This window comes from Oryzias melastigma, linkage group LG6 (genome assembly GCF_002922805.2).
Source record: "Oryzias melastigma strain HK-1 linkage group LG6, ASM292280v2, whole genome shotgun sequence".
NCBI classification, from domain to species: domain Eukaryota; kingdom Metazoa; phylum Chordata; class Actinopteri; order Beloniformes; family Adrianichthyidae; genus Oryzias; species Oryzias melastigma.
In genome coordinates, this window is record NC_050517.1 from 16,512,915 (window position 1) to 16,528,118 (window position 15,204).

At 36.4% G+C, this 15,204-nt stretch overlaps 2 protein-coding genes across 2 annotated transcripts in view; both read left to right on the forward strand.

The window, feature by feature from the left end:
* gnb5a (guanine nucleotide binding protein (G protein), beta 5a) overlaps positions 1-2,791 on the forward strand; it is a gene marked incomplete in the record, with an annotated part of 6,568 nt that extends 3,777 nt beyond the window's left edge. Inside the window, 4 exon segments of the mRNA XM_036212349.1 lie at positions 58-106; positions 348-444; positions 1,576-1,742; positions 1,824-2,791. Of these exon segments, the coding sequence (XP_036068242.1) occupies positions 58-106; positions 348-444; positions 1,576-1,742; positions 1,824-1,835 (325 nt within the window).
* Positions 2,792-2,820: 29 nt separating this feature from the next.
* Positions 2,821-14,574, forward strand: ap4e1 (adaptor related protein complex 4 subunit epsilon 1). Its single transcript, XM_024281747.2, has 21 exons — positions 2,821-3,524; positions 4,269-4,340; positions 4,471-4,594; positions 4,777-4,850; positions 5,174-5,295; positions 5,419-5,578; positions 5,687-5,853; positions 5,923-5,996; positions 6,073-6,195; positions 6,267-6,376; positions 6,448-6,587; positions 8,460-8,572; positions 8,644-8,762; positions 10,136-10,438; positions 10,759-10,870; positions 10,946-11,084; positions 11,171-11,420; positions 11,596-12,123; positions 12,196-12,383; positions 12,460-12,620; positions 13,973-14,574. The coding sequence occupies exons 1-21, from the start codon at positions 3,384-3,386 to the stop codon at positions 14,131-14,133; spliced, it is 3,381 nt and encodes a 1,126-aa protein (XP_024137515.1). The 5' UTR covers positions 2,821-3,383; the 3' UTR covers positions 14,134-14,574.
* Positions 14,575-15,204: the final 630 nt, after the last annotated feature.

A 15,204-nucleotide genomic window follows, 5' to 3' on the forward strand; every position in this document is an offset into this window, starting at 1 on the left:
GCTCTCATAACAGTTTTATGATGTTATTTAACAGAAATGTGTTACATTATTTAACAGATACTATCCCAGTGGAGATGCTTTTGCATCCGGCTCAGATGATGCCACTGTGAGTAATCAGAAATAACTTTATAATTTTATCCACTACTCATTGTTTTCTAGTTCACCTCATTTATTCAAGATCTGCTGTTTTCAAATCTTGTTTGGAGATAATTTGATTTATTGATTTTTATTCCTGTTTTTTTATTATTTAAATTTTAATTTTAATTTTGTTCATAGTTGTATCTTTAATTCACTTATTTTTATCTGTACAGTATTTATTTTTAATTAAATTTTAACTTGTGTTGCAGTGCCGCCTGTATGATTTAAGGGCAGACAGAGAAGTTGCTATTTACTCCAAGGAGAGCATCATATTTGGAGTCTCCAGTGTCGATTTCTCCCTCAGCGGTAGGACACTTACAACTTTTCCTTCATCATTTCAGCTCCAATCATCTTTTGACTTATTGTAAAACCGTTCCCAGTTTAATTTTAATTATGATGATGCTGTTTTAGGCAAAATTAAACAAACTTCTATCATTTTCTTGGACAAAGTATCTGCAGAGCGACAGTAGTTCATTAGAAATTTGCCTTTAGTTATGAGCAGGACTGTTGGCATGGAGTAAGCCTGCCCCCTTTTCCCATTATCTATCTCAGGGGTCTGCAACCTGCGGCTCCAGGGCCACATGTGGCTCTTTTACTCATCCATTGTGGCTCTCTGGTTCAAGAAAAAATATTGTTTTTTTATTTAAATAAAGTAACTGTTAAGTAAAACAAAGAAATAAAGAAATCTAACTTTATTCAACTCAATGACAAACATCTGAAGGACAAACGTATCACTAAAACATTTTGATTAAAATGTTGTGTATCACAGAAAATTAATTGGAGGTCAGTAAATCCAATCAGAATTAAGTGGGACCAGTTTATAAAGCAGATTTTTAATTTCTGGACAAATTCAAAGGATTTTAAGCACACTCTACAGTTAAAAAAATCACATGAAAGATCCCTTAATGAGCTCTGGTTTAATTTTGATTTGTTAGATTATTGGCTGAGATGCGCCACAACTGTAATATAAACTGTTTTTAAATCACTGCTGACATTACTCTCTCTACTACTACAGTTGCTGCATTGAGATAATCCTACTGGGTGTCTTTTATTTTGAAAGGAAGTCGTATAAACTTCTGTCAAAAGTAACAAATTATTTCATATTTACATATAGAAAAATATTTTCTCTTTGTTTGTTTTATTTCTGAAAAAACAGTTTATATTTATAATAATAATATTAAAAACAAATATTCATCTTTTATTTTTCTAATTATTTTTCTGCTTGCTGTAGTGGCCTCAACATCACATCAATTTAAATAAAGAAATACTTAATTTTAGCTATGTACTCCATCATGAGAAAAATGCCACAAGAATATATTAATAACACCAAAAACAAAATATTGATCAAATTGTGTCTTAGAACAGAAAAAAAAATCTCCATTTAAGGTTTAGGGAGTTAATGTTTAATTGTTTATGTGTATGTATAATGTTTTCCAGGCCGGCTACTATTTGGAGGCTACAACGACTACACCATTAATGTCTGGGACGTTCTAAAAGGAACACGAGTCTCTATTCTGTTTGGGCACGAGAACCGTGTCAGCACACTGCGAGTCTCTCCCGACGGGACGGCCTTCTGCACAGGATCCTGGGACCACACTCTTCGGGTACGGTATCGACGTGTTGAATCCAACAGCTTTTCACATACACTGAACTCTCTGGTGACATACGCCTTTTCTTTTTTCCAGATCTGGGCCTAAGCATCTGAACACCAAGAACTAAAAAGCAGACAGACCTAAAGGGCCAGTAACTTTTCTGTTTGCTCAGGTTCAGCCACAAGCTGAGATTTGGTTGTACATTTAGCATATCAATAGCACTGTATATACTCTGGTTTGGTGGCAAGGATAGATTTACATATTTGAAGGTGTAATTAAACCAAAATGGTACGCTTGCATAGCACACGACTAAAAGAGAACTGCACAGAAGTATGTATGGTTTCAATTTACAATGTAGAAAGCATTTTGCGAAAAAATATCGGTGGTAGTACCTTGCATTGGCCTAGGGTAGAAGTGACACAATAAAGTGGTGTATTGTATGTGTGCACATAAAGGAAAATGTTTGTTTATTTATTCATTTTTATGGGTGATGATAGAAAATGGAGTCTGAAGATTAATTTTAAAAAGCTATAAAATAATCTATTTAACGAGACTGAAAGGAGAGGGGTGAGGGTGATAGAGAAAATAGCAAGAATGGCTTAAAGAAATACATATTATTTAGTCTTGTCGGGATGTTTACATATTTAATAGGTTAGAAGTGATTGGCTAGAAAACGTGCGTTGGCATGAAATTCTTTGGGGCAGAGTTACAATTCTAAAGTTAGAGCAACAATTTTGCCATGTGGAGTCAAAAGGTGATTATAAACATCAGAGCATGTCCTTTACAAAGTAATAATATTGATAAAGCTATACATTGTTTTTTACCCCTGAGACGTGTGTGTCCAGGTATGGAGGTAGCTTAGAATTCACACGTTTTTGGTCCCTTTCTAAGAATCTGTCACTGATAAAATTTGAATGTGCTCCTTTTGACACAGTCGGAACAAACGCCATGGCTGTTGTTTCATATTAACTGTAATTACTTTATTATAGTTTAGTGTACAGACATTCAAGGGACTGTTAATCTGAATACTACAAACATAATAAACTCTGTTTGAAATATCACTGTTGTCTCTGACGTTTTTTCTTGATAATGTTTTTTTTTTGTAAAATTATGTTGCTACTATGGATCAAATTTGAGCAGAAATAGTTATTGATGTAAAAACCATGGTAATACAAAAATATTGCATTATTACTGTTAAAATATTGCATGATCAGGAGACAAAAACCAAAGAAAAACCATTAAAAATTGCTATAATCATGTATCAAAATAAATGTACAATATAATTAATGTAGTCTAAATGATAAAAACACGTAATAATAGCTTGTATAAAACAAAAAAACAATAAAAGGTTATTTTAAAAATCGATAATACACATTTGGAGCAAATAAACAAGTAGTAAGCATTATTTGACAACAGGGGGCAGCATCAAGCTCATTGAACAAGACTAAGCAAGAGGAAGAATAACAGCGGAAGTGACGCACTGATTATTCAAAATAATAGTCTATCTGCTATGTAGCCTTTTTGCCTCTTAAAATCTTTAACAAATGCTCTACTGGTTTATTGAAAATAGTATAATTAAGATGTGACAGATATTTAAAAAAAACAATTTTGTTTTGGAGAATCCACCTGCAAAGCCACAGTTTTGCTGACAAAATGAGCGACGTTGTGGAGAAAACGCTGACAGCTCTGCCGAGCCTTCTCTCTTTAGATTCGCAGCCTGGCTCTGCAAAATTGTCTTCCAACTCCAAACTTGGAAATCTAATCAGAGGAATTACCGAGCTGACGTCCAAACATGTGAGTCATTTTTCGTCAACAGGAAAAACCGAACCTTGTGAAATGTTAGCTAACTTAGCCTACCGGCTAACTTTTTCTGTTTTATTTTTTGTTAATCACATTACTATGTGCAGCACGTTAGTATAAACTGGTATTATATATGAATTACAATAATTTATTTCTGTCTCTTTCTCTCTCTTTTTTAAACCAGCTTAATCTTATGTTAAAACAAAAGCAAATACTGTTTTTTGTGTTGCGTTCATGTTTTGATTTGGGCTCAGACATCTGAGCTTTATATGTCAACTTAAATCATTTAGATCTGCAACGTATGTTAATTAATTGATTTATTTTTAAGCTTGAAATAACTGACACAGCACTCTATGGTTCCAAAGTAAAACCATAAATGTTAAAAAATAAAAGTCAAAGGAAAAAAAATAATTATTGCAGAACTGAAAACCACAGTCATGTGTGATCACCGTCAGATGTTCCATAGAAACAATAGTTTTTTTTTTGTTTGACATTAACATGGAAATGCTATAAATAGATGAATATATCTTTAGTTACATTTTCTCAATCACAGTTACCCAAATCTGTCTCACTTGCTTCATATTCAATAGTTTATTTGTGAAGAATTAGGCTAGGATTTATGGCTAAGAAAAACAAAAGTATTCAGCTCCACTTGATCAAAAGTAGAAACCAAATCATGCAAATAAAATATTTTTAATAGGAAGATATTATTTTAAATCTGCATTTGTTTCTGCACAGGAAGAGGAGAAACTAATTCAGCACGAACTGTCATCTATCAAAGAACAGGTGTCGTCTCCAAACACAACAATGGTATTGATGCTTTATTCACCTTTATACTCGTATAGATATACAAAGCCATAATATCTAGATGACAGCAGCTCTGTCTCAATTTACTGTTCTAGAAATCTCTGTGATCTCCTGTGTTTGTTTTATTGTTCAGAGGCAGATGAGGGAGCTGATGGTGAGGGCAGTGTACTGTGAAATGCTGGGGTACGAGGCTTCATTCAGCTACATTCATGCCATTAAACTGGCTCAACAAGGCAATGTCCTCGAGAAGAGAGTCGGTATGCCGTCTTATCCCAAAATGCACGAATACAGATCTTCAAAGCAGTGAGATATAGAAGATCAGATTTCACAAAACACACAATATTACAGTAAAACTGACAAAAAAACGATACAAAAAAATTGATTTTTTTTTGGATGTTTGATGTGATATTATTAAGCATTATTGATTTTCTCTTTTCAGGTTATCTCGCTGTTTCGTTGTTTCTGAATGAAAATCATGAGCTTCTTCTTCTACTTGTAAATACTGTCTTAAAGGTGAGCATTATTAGTTTAGTTTTTCCTTTTTTTCCACTGTTAAATGTATTCAATCCATATATAAAAAGTGGCTGGAGACAACAGGTGGATAAATCTATGGACGTCAGGGCTTAAGACTTAAATGCAATTAATTATTTTTGTATTTTATCAGAATTTTCGCAAGAATATGTCTTTAATTTTGGTGATAGTGTTAATCTTGGCTCAAAAAATGTAAAAGGAGCTTCTGGTTTACATGCGTGTAGATTTTACTTACACAACACTTCTTTTAGTATTTATTTTGTTTATTAATTGCGATTATTTAGATGTGTGTTTTGTCATTTCAGGATTTGCAGAGTACAAACCTCATCGAGGTGTGTATGGCTCTCACTGTTGTCTGCCAAATATTTCCTAAAGATATGATCCCTGCAATCCTTCCTATAGTGGAAGAAAAACTTAATCATCCAAAGTAAGATCATTTTTTGAATTGTTTTAGATTTTAAAAACATAGCCAAAAAAAACATAAAGCAACCATGTTTTATTAATATTATTTGAAATGAATATTTTTTTTTCTTCTGATAAAATGATTTAGAGAAATTATTCGAAGGAAAGCCGTCCTGGCTCTGCATAAGTTCTACCTGATTGCACCAAATCAAGTCCAGCACATCCACAACAAGTTCCGTAAAGCTCTGTGTGACAAGGACCCCGGTGTGATGACTGCGTCCCTGCACATCTACCTACAGCTTATCCAGGTAATCATGCACTACAGCTTTAAGAAAACTCAATAATAAATAATAGTGATGCATACATTTTAGTTTGATATCCTGCTTGTTGATGTCACATTTTTGTCTGTTTTTTAGGAGAATGCTGAAGCGTATAAAGACTTGACAGCCAGTTTTGTCACCATACTGAAGCAGGTCGTAGGAGGAAAGCTCCCCATGGATTTTAACTACCACAGCGTTCCGGCTCCGTGGCTTCAAATCCAGCTTTTAAGAATTCTTTCATTACTTGGAAAAAACGACCAGAGGTGAAAGGATTTTTTTATTTTTATTTTCCTGAGCTTCAGATAGTTTGAAAATTGTGTGTTTTTCCACAGAACAAGTGAGGTCATGTATGAAGTCCTGGATGAGTCTTTGCGAAGAGCAGAGATGAACCACAACATCACCTATGGTGAGTTTATAAATAAAGATGATGTCTCTGACAGATTATTATTTTGTCTTTATTCACAGGCTCTTTGTGTTTACAGCAATTTTATATGAATGTGTAAAATGTGTTTACACAATCCATCCTAAATCTGAGCTGTTGGAAAAGGCTGCAACGTGCATCGGTAACTTTGTTCTGTCACCAAAGATAAACCTCAAGTATTTAGGTAAGAAGGAACAAATAATGTGACTTTTCTGCACAATCAGAATTTACCGTGTTTGTTTAATGCTCCTGCAGGCCTCAAAGCCCTGACCTACGTGGTCCAGCAGGATCCAAAACTTGCTTTGCAGCATCAGATGACTATCATCGAATGCCTTGATCACTCTGATGTCATTATCAAACGAGAGGTGAGTCACATGAGGATTATTGTAGTGGATACTGAATAAATCTACATTATTTTTATTTTTTTTTGTGGTAGACGCTGGAGTTGCTCTTTCGGATCACGAATGCCCAGAATGTCACCGTCATTGTGGAGAAGATGCTGGATTTTCTGCGCCTCAGTAAAGACGATCACACAACTGTGGACCTTGCAGGGAAGGTCGCAGAACTCGCCGAAAAATATCCTTTGAAACGTAAAGGTGTTTTGTGTCTACTGACCAAAACAGACATCGTTTAATGCTTTAACCTTAAATTACATAAAAGAACAGTTTGCTGCAGTTGTGATTGTGGCTGAATCTTTAGTAACTGACAGATATGAGTGGAGAGGAGGTTTCATTCAAGCAAAAATAATGCCAAATCACTATCTAAGAAAAGACAGGAAGCAGAGCTGGAGGTAGCAGAGATGAAGATGCTGAGGTTCTCTTTGGGAGTGACCAGGATGGATAGGATCAGGAATGAATACATCAGAGGGACAGCACATGTTAGAGGTTTTGGAGATAAAGTCAGAGAGGCCAGACTGAGATGGTTTGGACATGTTCAGAGGAGAGACAGTGAATATATTGGTAGAAGGATGCTGAGTCTAGAGCTGCCAGGAAAGAGGTCTAGAGGAAGACCAAAGAGGAGGTTTATGGATGCAGTGAATGAAGACATGAAGGTGGCTGGTGTTAGAGTGGAGGATGTAGAAGACAGGCTTAGATGGAGGAAACTGATTCGCTGTGGCGACCCCTGAAGGGAAAAGCCGAAAGGAAAAGAAGAAGAAGAAGAACTATCTCTCCACCACCGTGCTTAAGAGCTGGTGTTCATTTGTCGTAGTGGCAAGACTTTTGTTTGTGATCAAGATTCGATGTCTTAGCCTCATCTGTCCAGAATGTATTTTTTGAAGCTTTTCTATAGAAATTCCAGTTTAAACGCCGAAGTATTGTCTTTTTAAAACATGTTTGTGTAGCATTTGTTTAAAAAGTTTAAAAAAAAAATATTTATTTTGAGATATATCTTGTCCAGAAATAGATCAGGACATGTTTTATTTTATTATATTTATTCAGAAAACCTTGAAAATAGTGGAACTTTTCTTACTGCTTAATGCACTGTGGCTCTTTTATTAAACAAATATTAAAACGTTTCTACATGTTTAAAAGTAGCTGTAAAGTAAGAAGTGAAAAGTAGGAAAGGGTAAAGGTCAATTGATGTCATAGGCACAACCAGTTTCGAGATTATTAAGCAAATATTCTATTTTTCAAAAAATTAGAACATTTTAAGTGCGTTCAAAAATACACCAGGGTTCATTTAATTAGCTCAGATTTCATTTCGGTTTGTTTTATTTACATTTCTGGCAGAGATGCACCAACAACAGTAAAAAATGTACTATTTTAATGTAATCGCTGCTGATATTACATTTTCTACTGCTACTTTTACTGCGTTGAGATGATCATATGAATGGCTATTTTCTTTTAACGTTTGGGTTTTATTCATGTGAAATGAACAACAGTTCATTTATGTTTATCATAGTAGTAACAATAGCATAAATACAAATCAGTGTCTTGTGTTTTTAAAGGTTGAGTGAAGACTTTGTTGCTTTTTCTGGGTTGTAGTCGGTGAGAAATCAACCTGAATGGCTCTTTCAGAGTTGAAGGTTGCAGACTTCTGACTTAATGCGATAGAAATATCAACCACTCTGTATTGTTTTCTCATTAAATGAGACCTTATTTTGATAGATTTTCTTCTTCCTGTTGGTCATTTTTCTTTTTTTAAAGTGTTATGTATTTGTCAGTTCTTACATAGTATTGACCTAAAATAGTATTGGGAGGATGATTATAGTTAAATATCTTCTTTGCGGCTTTTTTAATTGAATAGATTTATATATTCTTTAGCTGTTTTTTAAAAATTGTTTTAAATTTCTCTGGACTTAGACACATTTATAATCTCACTTCAACCATTAGGAGTAGTTTTCTATTTTTAGGTAACATTATCCTTAATTTTTTCATACCTTCTATGTTTAAAAAAATATATTTTTTTATTAATGTCCAAGTATGTCTTCCCTATACCTCATCATACATATGCACCGGACAATGAATGGTTCATCCAGACCATGAACGCAGTGTTCTCACTGGGTGGAGACATGATGCAACCTGAAATCCCAAATGGTTTCCTTAAATTGCTGTCTGAAGGTGAGTGAAACAAAAACATCCAACTGTTTATTAACTTGTTTTTAATCCCTAAACATGTCTGTGACGCTCAGGGTTTGACAGCGAGGAGGAAGACAGAAAGTTGAGGCTTTTTGCTGTGAATTCTTACATTTCTCTGCTCCAAGGCGACCCCAGCAAACTGCCCCAGCGTTTCCTTCAAGTCATCTGCTGGGTGAGTTCTGTGTGCAGCTATACGCTAAACGCATTGAAAGATGACGATTTGGAGAAGAGCAGCAACAGGAATTTATGTCTTTATGTCTAAAACTTAATATGGATATGTAGAACAACTTTAAACCTTCATAAAAAACAAAACCTCTGTAGCAAGTTTATTAGCTGTGTGATTGTTATGAACTCCTACTTTTCAAAAAATATAACTGCCAGTTTTTTTCCCTTTTCTCGCTTGAAACTCTTAGAAAACTTTTGAAGAGTCTTATTGTAGTTTATGTAACAGTTTCCAAAACTGCTGTAGTAAAGATCCACTTCTGAATCCTGTTTTTGGTGTTTTTCAACGTGTTCTTGCTGCATTTTTCTGACAATATAAAAAGAAAATTAATCTCAAAATTGCATTTCTGTGTATTTCTTTATTTAAATAGTTATAAATCAGGGGTTACTCTGTCCCATCCACAACTCAAAGGCCGATTTCTACAGAAGTTTTGCCGCTCTGCAGAAACTATGTCCTTGAAAACAACACAGGTTTTTTTTTTTAAAAAAAGGCGAAATTATAATTAAAAGACCGCTGGAAACTAGAGATGTAGCAGATCATGGATTATCAGTGATCCATACGGATCACTAGGCATCATTTAAATCAATTATCCATTCAAGGCAATTTGCACATTAAATTTGTGTACAGTTTTAGCATGCGTCAAAGTTCCTGCTTGACGTTTGTCTGAAAGTATGAAGTTCCCGCCGCATGTGGGAGGAGCTATCGTCAAAACTTTTTCTCGACCTCATCACGGAGGATGTGGAGAGACGAGATGATGAGAGATCAGGTTTATTTATTTTAAAGAGCTGTTCGAAACATCTCCATGAAATCATCCAGAGGTTCTACCATGTATTGTCCCTCCTGGGTTTCCATACCTACACTGTGACAGGAGAAAGCTGCTGCTCCAACTCTAACCAGTGGGAGGGGATTTATTGCAGCAGGAGACGCAGTGAAATAATTTGAAGTAGTAAATTGTGACATCCCTTACTTTTCTTACTTATTTTTAATACATATATATATATTTTTTTGATGCAATTTTTCATAATATACTTTTTTTATATGGGCATCCTAAGTATTTCAAATAGGAATATCTTCAGTTCAAAGGTATCTTTGATGTTTTCTTTTTATAAATAGACCTCAATGATCTAATATTTGGATGTTTTTCCTGTTTTTTTTTTTTTTTCTCTCTTACTGATCCGAAAAATGATCCAAACTGAGTTTTGTGATCCGTTACACCCTCACTGGGAATGCTTTTAAAATCGATCAAACATGATCGTAGTGGGTCTTTAAAGCCGTGAATCCTCTATTGTCATAAATCTCAAAGCTGTGCTCCCTCTGCTCAGGTCCTGGGGGAGTATTCGTACTTGAAGGACGATCTGGACCCAGTGGTGGTCCTCAGGTTACTCGCCCAGCTGCTGGACATGAAGGGCAGCAGCAGCGACACCAAGAGCTGGGTGTTGGTGGCAATGACCAAGCTCTGTTGGAGTGAAACCGCCGTGTCTGTGGCTCAGCAGGTCGCTGAGACGTACAGCAGCTCTTTTGACACAACGCTCAGACAAAGAGCGCAGGAGCTGCAGCACCTCAGCCGGGACTCTCAGCTGCACTCCAGGGTGTTGCCTCCAGGGGGCAGCCTGGAGCCAGTGGAGGTAGCGTGAGACACACAGCACTTTGTCTTGAGATCCTAATAACTGTTGGCACAAGCTTTTACTGCAACAGTATAATCTCCCCTTTGGCGTCAATAAAGTATCAGTTCGTTCATTTCCGTTTAAATCTCTGCTCTAGAAACCTGTATAAACACGATCTCCATAGTTTAGGAGTAATTATCCTTTCAACTGCTAAACAAAACCCATGCATTAGCTTGTCAGAGGGAATTTACAGGTTTGTTTAAATGTTCAATTTTGAGAACTTTGTCTATAAAGAAACCAAAACATTTTTAATTTGCAAGTGCACAAATGCTGTTTTCCAGGTTGATTCCTCTCTTTCCTTTCTGGATGGATTCGTGTCGGAGGCGTTGTCTGCCGGCGCTGCTCCTTACAAACCCCTCCATCAAAGGCAGGAGGAGCTGTCCCGGTCAAAAGGTGAAACATTTCCACTGAGTGTCGACAGGATTTCTTCTCACTTATTTATTTATTTGGTTTGTTTGTTTGTTTCAGCGCTGAGCCTGGAGCCCTACGGCCTGTCTCTGCCCATCAGCACATCCTCCTGCAGCATCACAGACAGACAGTCTCCCACACTGCTGTCCACCAGCTCCGGTCTGTCAGGAGACAGCACCGACTTCTCCCACAGAGGAAGGTGCGACGACTCAACAAGCACAAACATCATGACATAAGTAGACGTCGCTTATTCTGTTCTCCATCTGCTGTTTTTATATATATCAGCTCTACAACTTTAAAGCTGGACGGGGTGAGGAGGGTCTGGGGAAGGGAGGGGTATTTGGCACAGAAGGAGCCGGTAGAGGAAGTAGCCCAGGTTGAGATTCCCAGTCCACTGCGATCTCCGGGTCAGCAGGGAGATGCTGACAGCTGTCACAGCAGGACTCCAACAGCCAACCCCGAGGGTGACAGAGAGAAGCAGCAGCTGGCCTCCTCGCTCTTCGGAGGACTTTCTTCTCAGAGCTCCGTGTGTCTGGTGAGTTTTTTTATTTTTTCGTTTACAGTAAGAGTGAACTCACATTTATCTCAGCTCCAGTGTTTATGTTCTTTGATTTACTGTAACGTTTCAACTATTAACCTCATTCCAGTAGATTTTGAAGGAGAAAAGCGGCGCTCACACCTCACTGCAAATGTTTTATTTTCTCTAACAGATGGAAAAATCTGAGCGGTTCGGAAGGAAAGCCAAAGGTCAGCGTGCGTCCTCCACTCCAAACGAGCAAAGATCCGATCCGTCCGTTTCCTCTTCCAGCGCTGTGGATAACTTGCTGTGTAACAACCTCCTAGAGGAGAATTCAGAACCCATCGATTCTTCAACCAAGCAGACATTTCAGCATCCTCAGAGCCTCCGTGTTCCAAACGGCGCTTGTGATGCAGAGGCGATTATAAGCGACGACGATACGAAGGGAAGAAACCGCCCTGTCAGCCCTGAGGAGCACGTGGAAGGAGATGATTTTCCTCCATGTGAAGACAAATCTAAAGACCTCAGTCTGACAGCACACCTCCCTGCAGAACTTTCTGGGTTTTCACACTCAGAAATAATTCCTTTGTGTTCCAACCGAAGCCTGGATCTTTCTGCCTGTCATGTGCAAACAGACAACACTGTAGTTCTGGTTGTTTTTGTTACAAACTCCTCAGAAGACGCCAACCTCCAGATACAAGTGTTGAGTGAGGAACTTGAGGTGGGTTTTATGGTAGAAAACGATTGTTTATGCTGTATTTTACAACTTAAACATATACTTTCTTCATTTCAGGTGTGCTGTCCGTGTGAAAGTCCTGTGGAGGAAGTAAGAGGTCATAGTGTGTCGGTGCGTCAGTATTCTTTAACTGTAAAAAGGCCTCTGGTTCACTTTGAGCTGGTCGGGAGGTTATCTTACTCTGCTGCTGGGACGCTACAGTCAATGCAATTCTCATACAAACTTCCTCTAACAAGCTTCATCAGGTGATGCCGTAGTAATATGTTTTGTTGTTTGAAAAGACAATCGTGTTTATTCATTAATTCTCCATTTTTGCTGCAGACCTTTGACGGTGTCGACTGAGGAATACGGGTCCATGTGGTTGGCCTTCTCCCACGACACAAAGCAGAACCTGACACTGATGAAAGAGGAGCAGGAGCCCCTCAGCGCCACTCTGAATGCACTGAAGAAGAAGCTCTCGCTTCACGTTGTAGAAATCATAGGTAAAGAGTTCCTGATTAATATCTACTAAAGTTTCTTTTACAGTTGAAAGCTTAAAGAACCCTTAGTAAATAGTACAAAACTGTACGTTTATTTTATTAAGCAATAAGCATACTTGAGTACAAGAATACTAAAAACTAGGGGAGTGTATTGGCTAGAGTCTGGCAATAAGTATTGCGATACATGTGTCATGATACGAAACATATCCCGATATAAACAGTACAAGACAATATTTCACTTTTTTTTAATTATCTGAATTTATTATTGATTATCTGAATATTAATACATTGTTCAAATTAATAAAATTATAAAATACACGTTATTTAATGAGCAGAACATTAAGCACCACAACTGTATTTAATAAAAAAAGTTGCTTTTACCCAAGTAAAGTACTTTTATTTTGTAATTTATAAAATATTTAAGCGAGAAACAAAAGTTAGACTGAACTACACGTTTGCTAATAAATGATTCGTTAAATATTGCCTTCTCATTAATTTAAATCGATACAAGTATCGTCCAATAAAATATCGCGATATTTCACTGAATTGGTATTTTCTTACACCCCTACTCAAAAAGGCATACAAGTAGGAAGTATACTAACCGAATACTTTAGAGTAAATTGGAACATTTTAAGTACACGATTCGATACACATCTGGATACACAAAGGATTCAATTAACTTTTTGACGATACGATACAGTCTGATTCTTTTACCAAAAACGCTAAAAAGAATCTAGATATTTCTTATTCATATGGTATTTAAAGCTATAAATTGCATTTGACAGATACATTTATTCAGGTATTCACTTGGAAGAAGGCTTATGATTGGATGTATTTTTGTTTGCATCACATGTACATAAAAGACAAAGACGATAGAAAAAAAACTGAAAGAGAAACTGCACTTTGCCAGAAATTGATTATTTACGTCTTGATTGATTTTATACTTTTAACCAACATAATCTCGTTAATTTCGGTGATTTTTCAAACAATACTGTTGTTGATTGAACAATTACTTATCTTTTTTTTACATCACTAACCTGTTACTCCCACTGCCCGGTTGATTTTTTTGATATCTAATATTTTTTACATCCCTAATTTTAAGTTTACAACATGTAGATAGTAATGTATATAAGTAAACGTCAAGTTGGCATATCAGCATGATCAGCGGGGAGAACTGAAAAACAGGCAAGACAGCCCTGTTTAGACCTTTACAGCAAAGTTACATTGTTAATGAAATGTAAAAAAATAAAAGAAGCAAAAAACGGATGTTTTAGCTTTAAAAATGAAGTGATCAAGTTATTGTTATCCATTAGTTCTCTAAGCTCAGAGCCCCTCGTTTTGATTGTTCTTCTCAGGTGTGGAGGGTCTGGTAGCTTGCAGCCTCCTGCAGGATCAGCCCTGTCTCATGCACTGCCGCGTGCACGCCGGCAGGCTGGCCGTGTGGCTGCGTTCGCCGGTGGCAGACCTCCCTGACTGCCTGCTGTACCACTGTCAGAGAGCTTTGCAGGAACACTGACTCCGCCCCCCAGCTGCAACACCACCAAGCCCTCAGCCACAGAACAGAAAGCACCGATGAAGGACGTTTCCAAACACAACATGGATCTAAGAGCTAAGAAGTGTTTGCTTTTATTTCAAATCTCTTCATATGATATTGGTTGATAATTTAAAAAAAACTGTAGACAATAACATCAGAGCAGGTAATAGTCTCAGGGCTGAAAAGAAAAACTTTTTTTCCTAAATAGTAAATAGGGCTTCATAAGTACTTAAAGACTGACTTTAATTTTATTTCATTTTTATTTATATTTTATGTCATTTCTGGTATTTGTTCTGTTCACTTGTCACTTTTTTCTTAAAAGGATATGAAAGAGATTCACCAAGTTTTCTTTTTTTTAATTTACAAACTAACAAAATTAAACATTTTTGAGGAATTTAATTAAAAATTCAGGTGATATGGAAATAATTCAGTTTGTTTTATCAGCACTACAACTACATGCAGTGTTTTACACAAGTGTATAATTGTAATTTTTATGGCTCATATAAATATATTTTTATAAATGATCTAAAACTGATTGGATCCTCCTGAATGAACGACATAAAATGAATCACACAAACCACTGTTATATTATTTTTTACTTTATCTGAAAAGTATAACAAATACAAATGAAATTTTGACTGTTATATCACGTACATGCTTATACTTTTTTTTTTTACCAGTGTGTCTTACATGAAGCTTGTTTGTGTCAATCTCCTGATCTTAAAACTATCTGACCTGCAGTATTTTCTGATGAAGATTCATCAATAGAAAAAGGGTTACATTTAACTATTTCAATTTTGCATTATACGTTCCCATTACATTTTTTCCTTAATATTTAATTTTTGCAGATGTTACGTCTTGTGTAACACTCCTTTGAGCTGTTCTGTTTTTGTTTGTGGGTTTTTGTATCAATTCAGTATTGAATCATACTTGTTAACTTTAAGTTTCCTCCGAACATGGAGAAGACACCTTTGTGCTTATTTTTATAAATCTCTGTCCCGAGTTGAAGCTTTCAGCTCTGATCAAACTCTAAACATTGAACCTTATGCCTTA

What these genes read in the sequence shown, in the direction of transcription:
- ap4e1 (XM_024281747.2), top strand. Translation starts at nt 3,384, where the DNA reads ATGAGCGACGTTGTGGAGAAAACGCTGACAGCTCTGCCGAGCCTTCTC. An exon ending in CTCAGAGCTCCGTGTGTCTG is followed by an intron (nt 11,421 to 11,595) that starts GTGAGTTTTTTT and finishes TTTCTCTAACAG; the next exon opens with ATGGAAAAATCTGAGCGGTT. An exon ending in CCTCTAACAAGCTTCATCAG is followed by an intron (nt 12,384 to 12,459) that starts GTGATGCCGTAG and finishes TTTTTGCTGCAG; the next exon opens with ACCTTTGACGGTGTCGACTG.